General features: G+C 48.8%; 1 protein-coding gene across 11 annotated transcripts in view; it reads right to left on the bottom strand.

Annotated features, from left to right (window-relative positions):
- Window positions 1-14,777, bottom strand: part of LOC118506060 (serine/threonine-protein kinase 10-like) — a 52,142-nt gene that overhangs the window by 6,479 nt on the left and 30,886 nt on the right. For 7 of the 11 annotated variants that reach the window (XM_036042707.1, XM_036042705.1, XM_036042710.1 and 4 more), the window contains exons 3-15: window positions 11,662-12,997; window positions 10,351-10,549; window positions 9,944-10,254; window positions 9,701-9,844; window positions 9,295-9,336; window positions 8,448-8,523; window positions 5,305-8,390; window positions 4,958-5,203; window positions 4,196-4,350; window positions 3,944-4,112; window positions 3,765-3,871; window positions 3,502-3,634; window positions 1,703-2,752 (exon numbers count right to left, since the gene is read on the bottom strand). In XM_036042707.1, the coding sequence (XP_035898600.1) occupies window positions 1,703-2,752; window positions 3,502-3,634; window positions 3,765-3,871; window positions 3,944-4,112; window positions 4,196-4,350; window positions 4,958-5,203; window positions 5,305-8,390; window positions 8,448-8,523; window positions 9,295-9,336; window positions 9,701-9,844; window positions 9,944-10,254; window positions 10,351-10,549; window positions 11,662-11,985 (6,042 nt within the window). In that variant the 5' untranslated portion in view covers window positions 11,986-12,997. Of the gene's footprint in view, window positions 1-958; window positions 2,753-3,501; window positions 3,635-3,764; window positions 3,872-3,943; window positions 4,113-4,195; window positions 4,351-4,957; window positions 5,204-5,304; window positions 8,391-8,447; window positions 8,524-9,294; window positions 9,337-9,700; window positions 9,845-9,943; window positions 10,255-10,350; window positions 10,550-11,661; window positions 12,998-14,777 lie in introns of those variants that run through there. The other 4 variants (XM_036042702.1, XM_036042712.1, XM_036042711.1 and 1 more) reach the window with 4 other exon arrangements.

The raw sequence follows: 14,777 nt of genomic DNA on the forward strand, positions 1-14,777 counted from the left end.
GACTCAAGGACACTTAAGGAGTAAACGAATATAAAAATGATCCAGATCATCTGGCTCCCACATAATCTGTCACCGAGCTATGCACAGAGATTTAGGGACATAAATCGGCTCGTGAGAGATAGGAAAAGTCCAACGTTAGAGGAAGGCCTTCTTCTGGTGCACTCTTTCTGGCCAATTGGTATGCTTTTTACTTGAAAATCGCTTGAGAGTTACGCGAAGAAACTAAGGTTTGCTTTTGCCAAGGTGTGCCAAGAGGGTAACCAACATTTTTTCACTAATTAGTCTGTGCTCAATGTAAACGACTGGCTTAGATTTAACGATTGTTAGATTTTTTTTTAGGATCTCTTACGTGATACCGGTTATTAACGGCAAAGGGAGTTTTCTCGTTTCTGCTTCAAATGTACAGCCTCCCCACCATACAACCATCGACGACGATGCCTATTATCTGCACAAGTTTATCACATCCCAGACGCAAACAAACAAGCGAGATAAATTGCTACCAGCACACAGCAGTGATGCACGGCAAATGCGTCCTCACTCTCTAAAGATCACGGTGTGGCTTGTGTTAGTATGATGATGCATGCGCGATGAATCCTAATGTTGCAGTTATGCACCGCTTATCACTACCGACACGTTTTTCGCTGCGTAAACAATATTCCGATTTCTAGGCTCATTATCATTCAAACGACGATTAGCACAAACACACACACAGTACCGTATAATGATCAGGTTGAAAACACAATAATAAAACAAACGAGTTCTTAGTTAATAAACAATATGAACCACTAGCACACACACACACAGAAATGGTATGAAACACAAATGAGGCCAAAAAAGAAAAGGAAAAACAAACAACGAACGGTAATCAACAACAACCAAATGCACAACACAAGTGTAGTGGGGCGGCACATGTTGTAGGTGCAAAGAAAATAAGTAACATCGAAAAAAAAACACCAACCTGATTGATTTAACGGACGATTGCATAGTGTCAGGCGTCAAAAGAATCGACCATCGTTTCGGAAGACGGTAATGGAGGTACAAAGAGGGGAAGGAGGGGGTTTTCGGTGTAATGGAAGCGCATACGGCCATACTGTCCTTAGCAATCCGTTAAAATGTGTGTATACTTCCGGAGAGAGAAACTAGACTCGCGCACGATCCTGTATCGTCCGGATTATGTTTCTACGGTACTGTGGTTTGGTTGGTCTGCGCATCCTTCGAAGACTCTCCCATACATTTTCTTATGTTTTTTTTTCTTCTTACGGGTAGAACACGAGGTGCTTCTCGGTAGATGTATTAGTAAAAGGGGGGGGTGCTCGTTTGCTATCGCCTTGAAGGTTAGTAGCCATTCCCCGTTCACGATGCGGTTAGTAGTAGTAGTAGTAGTAGCAGGTTAGTACGACCGAAACACATCTTTGGCGTCCTTCGAGGTTGCTCCACACGTTGGATTGCCTGATGATGCTGTTTAAGTGAGTGTGCGCGGCTTGGATTCGATTCGAGTGCTAGGGAGTTTTCGGGAATTAGGATAGGATAAACAAAAGGTCGAGTGTGTGGCTGTAGCGAAATGGTCGATCATCCGGACACAGCTATACACCACCCCATCCGGTTCTAAGATCGGGCCGGACATGCGTCATCGTTGAAACGCGGCAGGGAGTTTTTCTTTGTTGAATTTGCCTCTTTTCGGCTTTGGCACGTAGCCGATAGCTTACACCACCGTATCATCATCCTTACTCGGTGCTAGTAGCACAGGAGTCGAGGGTGATAGTTTCAAACCGGGTGTCGTAGTTTTGCGACCACCGCCGCTACCATTCGCCGCAGGAAGTGGTAGCCCACCGCGGGCAGAACTGAACGTAGTCAGGCGGTTAATGTTTGCGTCCGAGGCGGTTGTGAACGTGTTGTCGCCGAGACGACTCGGTCCCCAGCCAGCGGAGGTACGGCGCGGCATCGTGCCGCCAGTTGCCGTGTAAGGTTGCGGTATGTTGGAACGGTTTGTCATACCCTCGAACATGTTTGCCGGTTTCCGATTGGTGGCCTGATTGTTCACACGGATCGAAACGACACGATCTTTCGAGTCGGAGTAATATGCCACCGGGCCGGTCGGCGTTGTGCCACGCGGACCACCACCATAATCACCACCGTAATAGCTCGATCCAACCGGGGTGTTCGAGTGGAGGAATGATTTGATCGGTACGCGCGTCGATCGCGACTTCCCCGAGAGCATGTCTTCCGATTTGCGTCTCACGTGCACATTGCCGCTCACCACTGGATCGTTGGTGTGGATGTACTTGATGGCGGAAGGTGGACCACCTCTGCTACTGCTACCACCATTAACACCACCACCACGACCCGCACCCATCGACGACGCTGGCAGTTGATTGTCACCCTCGTTCTCCTCTAGCACCGAATCGTACGACGACGCGAGTGAAAGTTTGTGCCCGGAGTTGGGTGTGTTGGGCATGGACCGACTAAGATCCGGCACCGAGCTGTGTATACTGTTCCGGTTGGTGCTACCACCGCTACCGCCACCACCACCACCACCACCACCAGCAACGCCACCGTTTGCCATCGTGGGAAGCGTTAGGAACGTACGGGAGCGCGTGATGTTCAGCAGCCGGAGGGAAAGGGTATTGAGGGAATTGGTGCGATTGCGCAGCTCCGGCGGCACGGTAAAATCGCCATCAAACTCGCGGCGATCGACCGGACCCCAACGGTCCTCGTACTCGTCCACCATGCGGCTAAGATGCTTCTCAATCGCCTACACAACATTGTCCGCGTCGGCAGATAAGGCGTTGGAGCGGGGGGGAAGATTGGGATTGGATTCCGCATAGGAAGAGAGCAAAGGAAATGTTATCCAGAAGGACACATTATGTGTGTATGTGTGTATGTGTTGCGCACATGTGTTCGAGTGTTTGGTAGAGGCGTAAGAAAAAGAGGAAGGAAAAATATATTTCATTACGGTTAGTTGAACTGTACAGCGGAATGTTATTTGAAATACAAATCGGTTACGCGCTACGCTGCAAACGGATTATATGTTAAAAAAGCCAATTAGTTTGTTTTTTTCTTTAGTCTGCACATGCTACATTGCCATTTTATACACTATTCATCCGTGAACCGAACGATTAACGAAGCATATCAGATGCTGGGCGCCGCTGGGCGCAGTGTTTAGCATTTACATTATTTTAGTTAACAAACTTGTCACATTCGAGCTCTGTTAATGCCAGGTTTTTTTTTTCTATTCCTGACCATCCCCAGTAATCGTTCCGGGCAGCAGAATATTTATATTACTAAATTTTATCCTATGTACTGTTGCAAATACGAACGATGTAGCAATTTATCGGCAGTATGTCGTGCAGTGGAAACGCAATAGTTTGCCGTTAAATTTAAACAATTCGTTCACCGTGTTTCGGCGCTCTAAACCGATACACATCCCTCCCGACAACACTCTTTCCCAACTCCATTATTGAGTGGGATTCAGGTCCAAGGCCTCTACTATCGCGCACTTACCTGTTTTCGGGGCATCAGCTGCGCCTTCCATTCGCGCAACTCCTTTTGCAGTGCTTCGTCACACTCACGAAGTTTCGCCGTTTCGTGCTCAAGCAGCTGCTTCCGCTTTTCGTTCTGCAGTTGTTCCAGTTCCCTGGAGGTTGGAATAGAAGCGTGAAAGTGAACCAATAGATGAATTAGATCTTATAGGATCCCGAAGATTTCTTTCTTGTTGCACCAGTGAGATTTATAGGGCTGTAACGCACACACACACACACACTTACCTAATCGATCCCTCTGAGGTAGCTCTTAACTCTTCCAGCTGTTTGCTGTGCTTTGTTTCAAAGCGTAACTGCTCCTGGTTGTAACGCTTCTTCTCCTGCTCCTGGAACTGCGCACATTGGAGGAAAAGGGAGAGCATAATGGTAAAAGAGAACGATAATAAATAAATCGACACCAGTACCTTTTTCAGCTTGTCCCGCTCCACCTCCGGATCGGTGGTCATCGATATACGCAACGACTCACGGAACATCATATCGCGCGCCTTCCGTTCGGCACGGATTCTCTTTGGCAGTGCTCGCCTTTCGATCGTTTGACGCTTCAACAGTTCCTCTTCCTTCCGGGTGATCATACTGGGAGCGGATAAACGGTACACAACAATTTAGTAAGCCGCCAGCATGCAAGAAAAAGTGTAAGGGTCGCCTTCGTTTCTTACCGCTTGATTTGATCCAATTCCTTCTCGTGACGGATAATCATCTGGTGCCGTTGCATGAAACAAATGTCCTTCACGTGACGCTTTGCCAGTTGATGCTTGTCGTGAATATGTTTCTCCTCCAGCTCCCACAGCATCGCTTCGCGCGTTCTCATTGCCTGGTGAGGTCGATTATTTGTTGAAGAAAAAACGGTTAGTTAAAACATGTTTTTCTGATCGACTTTGTACAGCTTCCACGATACAGTGTTTAAAACGATCTAAAAAGAAATAGGAATCGAATCCGGAATCGGAATCGAATACGGAATCGGAATCGAATACGGAATCGGAATCGAATCCGGAAACGAATCCGGAATCGAATCTAGAATCGAAATCGAATCCGGAATTTGAATCGAATCCGGAATCGGATTCGAATCCGAAATAAGAATCGGATCCAGAATCGGATCCAGAATCGGAATCGAATCCGAAATCGGAATCGAATCCGGAATCGGAATCGAATCCGAAATCGGAATCGGATCCGGAATCGGATCCGGAATCGGAATCGAATCAGGAATAGGAATCGGATCGGATGGGATCGGTTGCGAAATTTATCGGTTTCCGCACCTACTCTTAGGAATCGATTCACTACATGCAACTATGCGATATCTATCTTCTGCTTGTGGCGATCGTCACACTATTTTCATTTACGAAAGATCTTTACATAAGTTATCAAAAATCAACTTTGTTTTTGTCAACCCACGATTTCCGCTAGCCTACGTAACCAATTACCGTTTGCTTTTGTTGCAGGTAACCCTTGTCGGTAGCGGACAGCTTTTCGCGATAGATTTCGCTGATTCGCCGCAGCGCCAGCTCGTGATTTTCGGACAGCGACGACAGGAACGATTTTTCACGCTCCTCGTGCTCAAACTCCATCTGTGTTTTTCGCTTGCGGAACTCATCTTTTCGTTTTTCCTTCGGCAGCAGATCGACCTCCTGCTTGAGCAACCGTATTTCCTGCTTCAAACTGTCCCGGAACTGAATTCACGACAAGGAAGAAGAATAAAAAAAACATTCAAGCGGACGATGTAAATACTTCGTTTGCAACTTGCTGCCACCGATGCTAAAAAAAATCTTACCAGCTTCAGGTCTCGCTCCTGTTCCGCCCGGATCTTCTTGGACGTGTTGCGCAGTTCCGCTTCCTGCTGCTGTTCGAACTTCTCCACCGTCTGTCGGTGCTGGCGGGCCAGCACGTCCATGTCTGCCTCGAACGTGCGCTCGAGCTGCAGTCGCTCCTGTTCGAACTTTTTCTCCTGCTGCTCTTTGGCGATCGCTTCCTTACCCTGCAGATCGTAGAACTGTTTCTTCTCCTGCTTCTGTAGCATCTTCAGCTCGCGCAGTTCCTGCTTGCGGAACAGGTGATCATCGTACAGCTTGTTGTTATCCTCATCACTGTAGATCACCTTGCTGGTGGTGGTCGTCACCTGTACCCCATCGATTTCAAACTTACGGGTCCGTTTGCGCGTTTTCTTCTTCAGATTTTGCAGGTGCAATTCTTCCTTGGTAAAGTTACGGTTAGCTTTTTGTCGGATGCCCGCCGTACCATTGCCGCCGGTAGCAGCCGTACCGGCAGCAGCACCTGTACCAACAGCACCAGCAGCCACTACGCCAGCAGCTCCAGCGGGTCCGGGTGCCGTTGCCGTCGTAGCAACACTGCTACCGCCGGCACTACTGACCAACGTGGACGATCCGGACGATACTGGTCCCCCGGCGGAAGGTGGTACTACCTTGTCGTCGTCGAGATCAAGCGAGGGAAGCGGCTTCCGTCGGAGTGTCACCTCTTCTTCCAGCTCGACCGCTGCATGCTCCCGACTATCATGACTAGTGGTGGTTGCAATGCTTTCCGCATCGCTGCGATCGTGGAGATGCTTCGCCAATACTGTTGGTGGAGTCGTACCACTACTACCCGTTCGTTGATGATGGCTCCCAGCGATCACTACGCCAGCCGCCGCACCACTGTGCTGATGATGATTCTGGTGGTGAATGGGCGTACTTGCCGAACGAACCGATCCACCACCATCAAGCGATCCGACGCTACTGTCCGGTGAAATCCGCGACTTTTCAATCTTTCGCTTATTCACAATTATACTAACATCCTCACGGCTTGCATGGAACTCACTGCCACCATTGTATCTATTACCATTGATAATACTCCCTCCACCCGTGGCGCCTTTGCCCGTTTGGCTAGGCAGCGAAATCGAGGAACCGGAGGGCGATCTCTGCTGCTGGTGCAGATGATGATGTTGAGCCTGGTGCTGCTGAGCCAGCTGCTGACGACCGCCTGCTCCCACCACTATGTCCACCTTCACATCGTCGCTCGATTCGCTCGGACCGCAGCTAACGTTCGACAGGTCACTGGTGGAATCGTGATGGTAATGATGGGGGGACGCGTGCGGATTATTGATTAGCTGCGGATGGTGCTGCGAGGAGTCCTTCACCTTGATCTCTTCCTCGCCCACCGTTACTACCGATACATGACTAGTGTCCAGCAGCAGTTTGCTGCTATTATTTAGTAGATTATTGCTGCTCGCATTAAACAGGTCACCGTCGCCGTACGCATCCACATCACGATCCGGCGAACCGGCGTTCAGATCATCCACCACCCGATCGCGCCGTTCGTCATAGCCGGAGGAGCTAACAATCAGCACCTCGCTTTCGTCCAGCTTTCGCGCAATCGCTCGCCCACCGGCTGCCGATTGTGAAGGTGTACGAATAGGATGATGACGGGGAGAAACGTTCTCCAGGCTGTCCAGCGACTGAAAGTCATCGTCCGTCGACGATTCGTTGACATGCGTTTTGTTCAGCTCGTTCGAGACGATAATCACCTCATCGTGGGCACCGGTGCCTGGTGGAGATATGACACGAGAACGGCGCTGCTGCGATGAGCCGAACGATTTCGTCGACGAGGCAGACGAAGAGGTGCCGGAAGATACAGCCGCTGCTGCTGCTGCTGCTGCTCCGGCTGCAGATGCGGCCGCTGGTGCTGGCAAGGGCACAGAGTTATCGATGATCACCGGTGGGTGGCTAGTGACAACCGTCACCTGTGCCACGTTGCTCGCTAGGCTGTTCGATGGGTCGGACAGCACGGTCGCATCGTTGATCGTGATCGACGTCGTGGAAGAGGACGACGAGCTGTTCATCAAGGTGGCATGATGCGGCAGTTGATTTCGTACCGCGGATGGCGTTGAGGTGGTAATCATTTTCACTCCCTCGTCAACCCCAACCTCCTCCGGCAGGGTGGAAGCATGCGGATGAACCGCTCTCGGAATGGCAACGTTGTTAGTACTAGATGCAGCAAATGCTTGATTTGTTTTCGGTGATGAAGGCCGCTCATGGCCGACAGTTGCTTTAGCGCTCGTTGGGGTGGTCGCCTTAGAATGCTCTCTGTCGGACGGTGGCGTCGGGGCATGCTCCTTGCGGGGCGACTTTGTCTGTTGCTCTTCAATCACACCGCTGCTTCCCATCCGCATCAGGGCGGGAGGTGGTGGAGGCATTGCACCGCCCAGCACCGTTGCATCCGGCCGATCGAGTGCCGTGGAATCACTTTCCGGCGGTGTTTGTGGAGTTTCCGGCGGTGTTGGTGGAACCACATCCTTGGACACGGAACCATCGAACGGCAGCAGCATGGCAGGCTGTTGCTTCCCAGTCGGGGAGGTTGGTGTTTGTGGTGGGGGAGGTGCCGGTCCTTTCTTGATGGCGGTAGAATTTGGCGGGCCGCCTGCAACCGCCGCCTTCCTCTGCTCAATACCAACCACCGACTCCGAATGCACGTCGCCCGTGGGGAGCAGGACTGAGGGTGATACTTCAGTGGCAACTTCTTTCGGCACCGGTAACACTGGTGTGGGTACATTTACCGCTCCACCGCTGATATTCGCCGAGGAAGAAGACGCTTTGATCGTTTGCTCTGGCGTTGCGGTGGTGGTGGTGGCGGCGACCGGCACCATTGACGGCGGCGACGGTTGGGATTTTTTGATTTCCGTTTTACTTTCAACGCTGGCAGGTGTTTTATCCAGCGGTATCGGGCCCGGCGGACCTGCCGCACCGACAGCAGCCGGTATTGGGCCAGTTTTTGCTTTCACGCTGGGATCATCTTCGGTGGTAGGAACGGGAGTAGACTCTTTCGAATCCCTGGACGATTTCGAGAGGGACGTAGGTGTATCTGGAACTGGTTCGAAACACTTATTGCAGCTGCTGCCGGTTGCATCGAACGGCCGTAACTTACGCTTGTCAGTTTCTTGACTCTGCAGGGACGAAGAATCATCATCCAAGTCGAGCGGAAGAGCAGAATTGCGGGGTTCCTAAGGGGGAGGGAAAAGGACGAACACAAAAATAAGCTAATGTACGTAACCCACGCTTATATACCGAACTTCTACCTAATGGTAAAACGAAATCCATTCGCTAAAAGAAAGCATATTTTTCACAGAAAGTATTCGATTGAACACAGCCAAAAACTCATACAATTTGCAATTCTATGAAATAAAACAGTTTCTATCAAGTGAAGTACTGATACTTTTTGAGTTGGAAGAATAAACAATGAAAAAACATGCGATTGCAGATAAATTTAAAACAACGAGACGATCAAAGGTAAGAATAAAACTTCTACAAACACGATAAACACCACTACGGAACTATTGCCAGACTAGACGTTTACGCACTACAGGCCGATTTTCCTTTCTCTAAGCAAGGAGTGCTTCAATCCCGGAAAGGGGAACGCGCGAAAACCGAACCCCGAACGGGATCGGAACATTTAACATTGGACGGATATATACACTCGCTCACGCAGACATTCGCATCGCACACTTCAGCTTGTAACTTACTTAACGTTAAATTTCAAATAAAAAAAAATCTACAAAAGGATGTGTGCAAGCAAACAGCGTCGCACAGATGTTCGTGGTAGCAACTTATCAAAAATTCAAAAAAATACTAACAAAACACATACACACACACACACGCAAGCCAACAAAGTAATGTCACGCAAAGTTGCACGCGAAAGAAAGGAGCCTTTTTCAAAATCGGACTGCCGGTTAGTGTTCGGGGCAAAACGCGCTAGTCTGACAAAACTTACCAACCCTCTGATAGAGCGATCTGCGCTTCGCTTGTCGTTTAGCTTTCTAATCATGGTTACGGTATCATGTCAAAAGTATCGTTTGGTTAGCGTTATTCAGTTTTTTGTTTTTGTAAATTCGAGCACACAAGAAGGCTCATTTGTATGGGACGCGATGAGGTTATTAGTAGAGTATTATTGTTATTGTGGCAGCGTGCGAAAGAAGGGAAAAGATAAGGATGATTTAAAGATATTAGATTTGGTGCAGAAACAAGAAAACTGCAACAACAGCATTTGGGAATGTTAGGGTTTGGTGGTTCTAACCCACAGCAGCCTAAACACGTGGTACATCCATCAGTAGGATGCTGCCCTTTTTAAAGCAAAGGTACCAGGTGATGAACAGTCACGATAAGGATCGCCCCTATACGCACCTCCGCTTCCTCGTCCACCAGTTCCTCCTCCACGACGTCCGCTTTATACTCGAGCAGCAGGTCTTTGATCGGTTTCGAGTCCAGATTACCGCTTATAAACGGTAGTCCCATAAGCACGTCCGTTGACGGCCTTTGCTGAGGATCCTGTTGTTGATGTAACGAGACAAAAGGAGATAGCATTAATACGGAATTTGATGGTTTTTTTTTCTTGTTTTTTGCACAGCAGATCGCTGCCAGCCTTACCTTCACAAGCGCACGTGCAAGAAAGTCGTTAAAGTGTTTCGACCACTTGGACGGTGCATCCAGCTTGGGGGGTTCGCTTTTCTGTATTTTGAGCAGAACGCGCATCGGCGACATCTCGCTGTTCGGTGGTTCCATCTGCGCGAACTCGATCAGCGTAATACCGAGCGACCAGATGTCGACCTTGAAGTCGTACGGATTGTCCCGGAACGTTTCGCACAGCACCAGCTCCGGTGCCATCCAGTACGGTGTCCCGATGAAGGTGTCGTGCTTCTGCATCGTGTGCTTGTTTTTGGCCGAAACGCCGAAATCCGCTATCGAATGGGATGGACATTTCATTCATCATTATACCTTCCCACACACGGCTTCCCCTCGCAACTTCGTTTGCAGCTATAGCAAACCCAACGTACCTAGTTTAACGCCACCGTCCATCGTCAGCAGCACGTTGCCGGCCTTCAAGTCTCGGTGTATCACCTTGTTCTTGTGTAAATGGTTCAGTCCGGCGCACATGTGCTTGCATACGTAAGCAATCTGCGCCTCGGTGAGAGGTTTCTCCAGCTCCACCATAATACTATCTAAGGCACCACCATCACAATATTCTATCAGCATCTGCAAAGCGGGCAAAAACAAGGAAGCATGCAAACACGGGGAACGATTAAGTTTCTGAAATGCTTTTCAACCATACAACAAAATCCCTTCCTCCTCCATCCCCGGGTACGCCCACAACTATCATACCCCCCGCCGCTAACGGATCCGGCTTTCCGGCCTATTTGCTTGCTCTAGATAGCAATAAAAGCTAGCAAAGAGAAAAAAATCTGAATTGAATGTTTATGAATGAAGCAATTCCGATGCCTTTGCCTTCGTTGTGCTTGAAAAAGGAAAGCGGTTGAGAGCAGAAAATTCCGCGTCTAGAAATATGATCCGGCAGATCATTCCAAACTGCTCTCACGCGTTGCATATGCAGCTGGAGCATGCATCACGTTCGCATACGCTGCAGCACACTTGCCGCCCGGTGTTGGAAGTATCCTCTGGGCACTGGGGCCACCAAAAGTGTTTGAATATGAATGAACTTTCTTCTTCTTCTTCTTCTTCCTTGGCACTAGAACCTCGAGAGGTCACGGACTACCATTTCTGGCTTTCTGTGACTTAATTTTACCCGTAGAAAAGTAGTCAGCCTTACATACGGGGAGGCGGTCTGGATGGGATTGGAACCCCGGCCCTGCCGTGTGAAGACCGGCGCCGGTATCTCATCGACCACTGGACCACCCCAGAATGAACTTTACTGATCTTAAAATTGGACGAAATATAAGGAAGTGGAGCCACGAAGATGGGAACGAGAAAAGTAACAAGGAGGCCTACTCATAAGATCAGGAAATGATCGTTCGGGTCCTGAATGAAACGCATAAACCCGACAGGAATATGGACAGTGAGGTGGTCTAGAATGTCGGGAATGAAAGGGACGTTTGATAAAAGCCCGGCGTTTAAGAAAGAATGGAAATGACTCATTTGAAGAGCTTTTCAAGTCCTTATAAGTTAGAGCGATCAGCGTAGCAGGAAATGGCGGCTTGCAAGCCTCATTCAGTTATTATCGGATCTCGGGGTGCAAAAGATGCACCATTGCATCCGTGCACTTCATTCAGTTGGACAAAACAAGGGATATCAAATCAGGATTGTATTCATTCCAAAGCTAAACTGATGGCTTCTCTACCGTATTTACTCACCCACAGCTTATCGTCGATCGAGAACGCTTCATACAGACCGACAATGTTGGGATGCTTGATCTCGGACAGTATATCGATCTCGACCATATGATCGCTCAGGTTTTCCTCGTCCTCCAGCGTGCACATCTTGGCCGCAGCCAGCTGTCTCGTTTCCCTGTTCTGTGCTTTGTACACCTTACCGAACGCCCCGTCACCGAGCTCGCCGATCATGTCCCAGAAGTCGGCCGGGTCCGTGTCCATCCGGATGTTGTTGAAGATGCGCTTTTTCTTCGCCTCCCCGCTGCCCAGGTGAAACACCTTCTTCAGATTGTTTAGGAACGACATTTTGAACAACGACAACAAAAAAAACTGTAGGCAACGGATTATCTCACTCTCCCTCTCTCTCCCACTACTTGCAGATTTTTGCTGCTTTATATCTTACACTTCGCTTATCGAGCGATAGCGACGGTCTGCACTAGAAAACACCCACACTATTCAGAAAACCTAGGCCCAGCTGTGCCCGGTACAACATCCGACAGTGGTGGCGACAGTGTTTGCGCGTGTTAGAACAGGTAGAACGGATAAACGCTCGTCACTTATCTACCGTACCGCGCCGCGGTATCACTTAATATCCTCGAGCCTTATCTTTTTTTCTCCACTGTGCTCGCGCGACGGTTAAGCCTCCTCTCTTTCAGAAGCTGTTACAAACAAAATTCACCCCCTTTTTTCTGCTGTTGTTTCACTGCACTATTTCACTAACCCTTTTTCTCTCAGTCTCAGTGTATTGAGCAAACCGTGGAAACTGGGCACACTACTTTTCCACTTTTCGGTACGCAGTACTTTATACGCAACGCGTTAGAAAACTGGGCGCGATGTAGCGATGAGAATAGGGATTGCCCGACCCCTGTTGTGTACACTCTTATCGCACACTGTCCTGATGGGGACACAACGGCCGCCACGATGAAGTTGCGGATTTCGTACATCCGTGCAGTTGTTGCTGAAGATGACCATAGTTATTGAACCGGCACAGTCCTGCCGCTACCGTGCAAACGTTATCGGTGAGGTCAGCTTCAACGAGCGCATCTTCTCTGGGTGCCATTTTTCAGTAGCCGGACACTACACGTGACAACCGCCGGACACCTTCCTGCCCACTGCTGTTGCGCGGTTCTTTGCGGATGCTTCACCGACGACCGTTCGTTTAGAACGTGTGTTGCTCGAGATGTCCCCCAACGATTGGTTATTAGAAGCTCTCGCGGAGTTGTTGTTGGTGATAATGGAGGTAGTGCAATAAGCTGTCCACGAAAGGTAAACGATGATAGAGTACAACCGTTGTAGTATAGCTCTTGTGTTGATACACCTGAATGGGAAGAACAGAGGAAAAAGAGCGAAGACAAATCATATTAGTCATGTTTATTTTGCAATGCGATCGTGATTCATGTTGATGATAAAATTAAACTTATAGCTTTGAAAATTTGGAAAATATTAATTCAACCAACAGCCGATGGTTGGCGGCACGTACAAACGGAAACAATCGGCGGCAAAAGGGTCCGACGGTTAGCGATTTTTCCCTATTTATTTTTATTCATTACCCCACCTAGCATCCCTCATATCCTTTCATCAGTTCAGATTTAAAAAAATGTATATTATCTGTTTATTTGCCTTAGGTGATAAATAATACCCTATCATGCTCGGCAGACAAAAGGCGAACGAGGCTTCGGCATTCGGCAAAGCAAGCAAACAGTCAACGCCGAGAGAGAAAGTTTGTTTGATAGGAAAACAATATAAATTGCATTTTCCGTGCCCCAAAAATGAACAAATTACTCCGTTTTTTTCCCCCAACAAAATTAACCACCACATCGCACCCGCACAACGCATTTCGTTACAGAGCTTTGCCGAGTGCAATGCGCGGATGGCGTAAATAAACGGAAAACCCTCCTCCTCTTCACGATATTAAACGATTGCCCTGCGTTAAATCGCTAATCGTAATTTCCCACTTTCGGGTAAACATTGCACCCCCAGAAACCAATTAATCTACCAACATTCTCCCATAGGCACACAAAAAAAATCACACACACACACACGTCCAACCATAACACAACAATGCACATTATTCGTGCTAATAAAACTGTGAAACCCAATTCGGGCCTCGCTGGCAGTAGGACCCGGGCGGCGCGAAATTATGTTGTTGTTTGCGCCACCACCATTTCGCGACACGCGAGTGTACTGAGAGCGCAAAGGGAGTGTGTGTGCAAAATTGACTGTGCCAATAAACAAAAAAAAGGGCAGAAACAATTGATTGGCGTCAAATTAATGTGCGCCGTTCAGCTCCCCACCAGGTCTCCTGCCAGGTGGCTTAAGCAGGCAGCAGCAAGAAGAATAGAGAAGTCTCAACGGAATTGCATCTTTAAAATGGTGAAGGAAAACAGAATTTTTCTACGTACGTGGTACAGATGCAAGTAATGGGATTTAAACGAGCTGCAATCATATTTTAATCGTTGATCTCTTAATTTTTCGGTCAGGTTTTCGATGCATTCAACCACACGTAGTAGATTCCAACTTGCCCTAATTTTATCTGTAGCTGAATTTGAAGATTCAGTCAGCTGGCCGAGTGCGAGAATGGCGCCAGTCTTCACACGGCAGAATCGAGGTTCGAATCCCATCCAGACCGCCTCCCAGCACACAGTGGTCTGGGGATTTCTGGTAATAGAACGCCAGGAATGGCAGGCCGAGACCTTTCTGAGGTTGGTAGTGCAGTGCCAAGGAAGGAGAAGAATCTGTAGAGAGGGTCTAGACGGGATTCGAATACAACCTACAACCTCACCCACCGAACTCATCCTCAACAGCAGCACGCTCTGTCAATGTTGGCTCTTGCTAATAAGATAGGATCCGAACCTCGCTTAAGGTTCTTCACAGACTCTCCTACAGAGCTCCTATTCTGTCCTCGTCCTCGTGCCCCACTCAAAATCACATCGAAACCCGGACTTTAGCCACGTTCGAGAGGAACATGTTCAGAGGGATTTTTGTTTTCAGGAGACCCGTATGTGATGAAGGATAATGGAGATATCACTATCGGTGCAGAGGATTGAACTCGCACAGGCTCCGGTTGGTTTGTCATGTCACGAGAATGATACCAGACG

This window comes from Anopheles stephensi, chromosome 2, assembly GCF_013141755.1.
Source record: "Anopheles stephensi strain Indian chromosome 2, UCI_ANSTEP_V1.0, whole genome shotgun sequence".
Classification (NCBI taxonomy): Eukaryota; Metazoa; Arthropoda; class Insecta; order Diptera; family Culicidae; genus Anopheles; species Anopheles stephensi.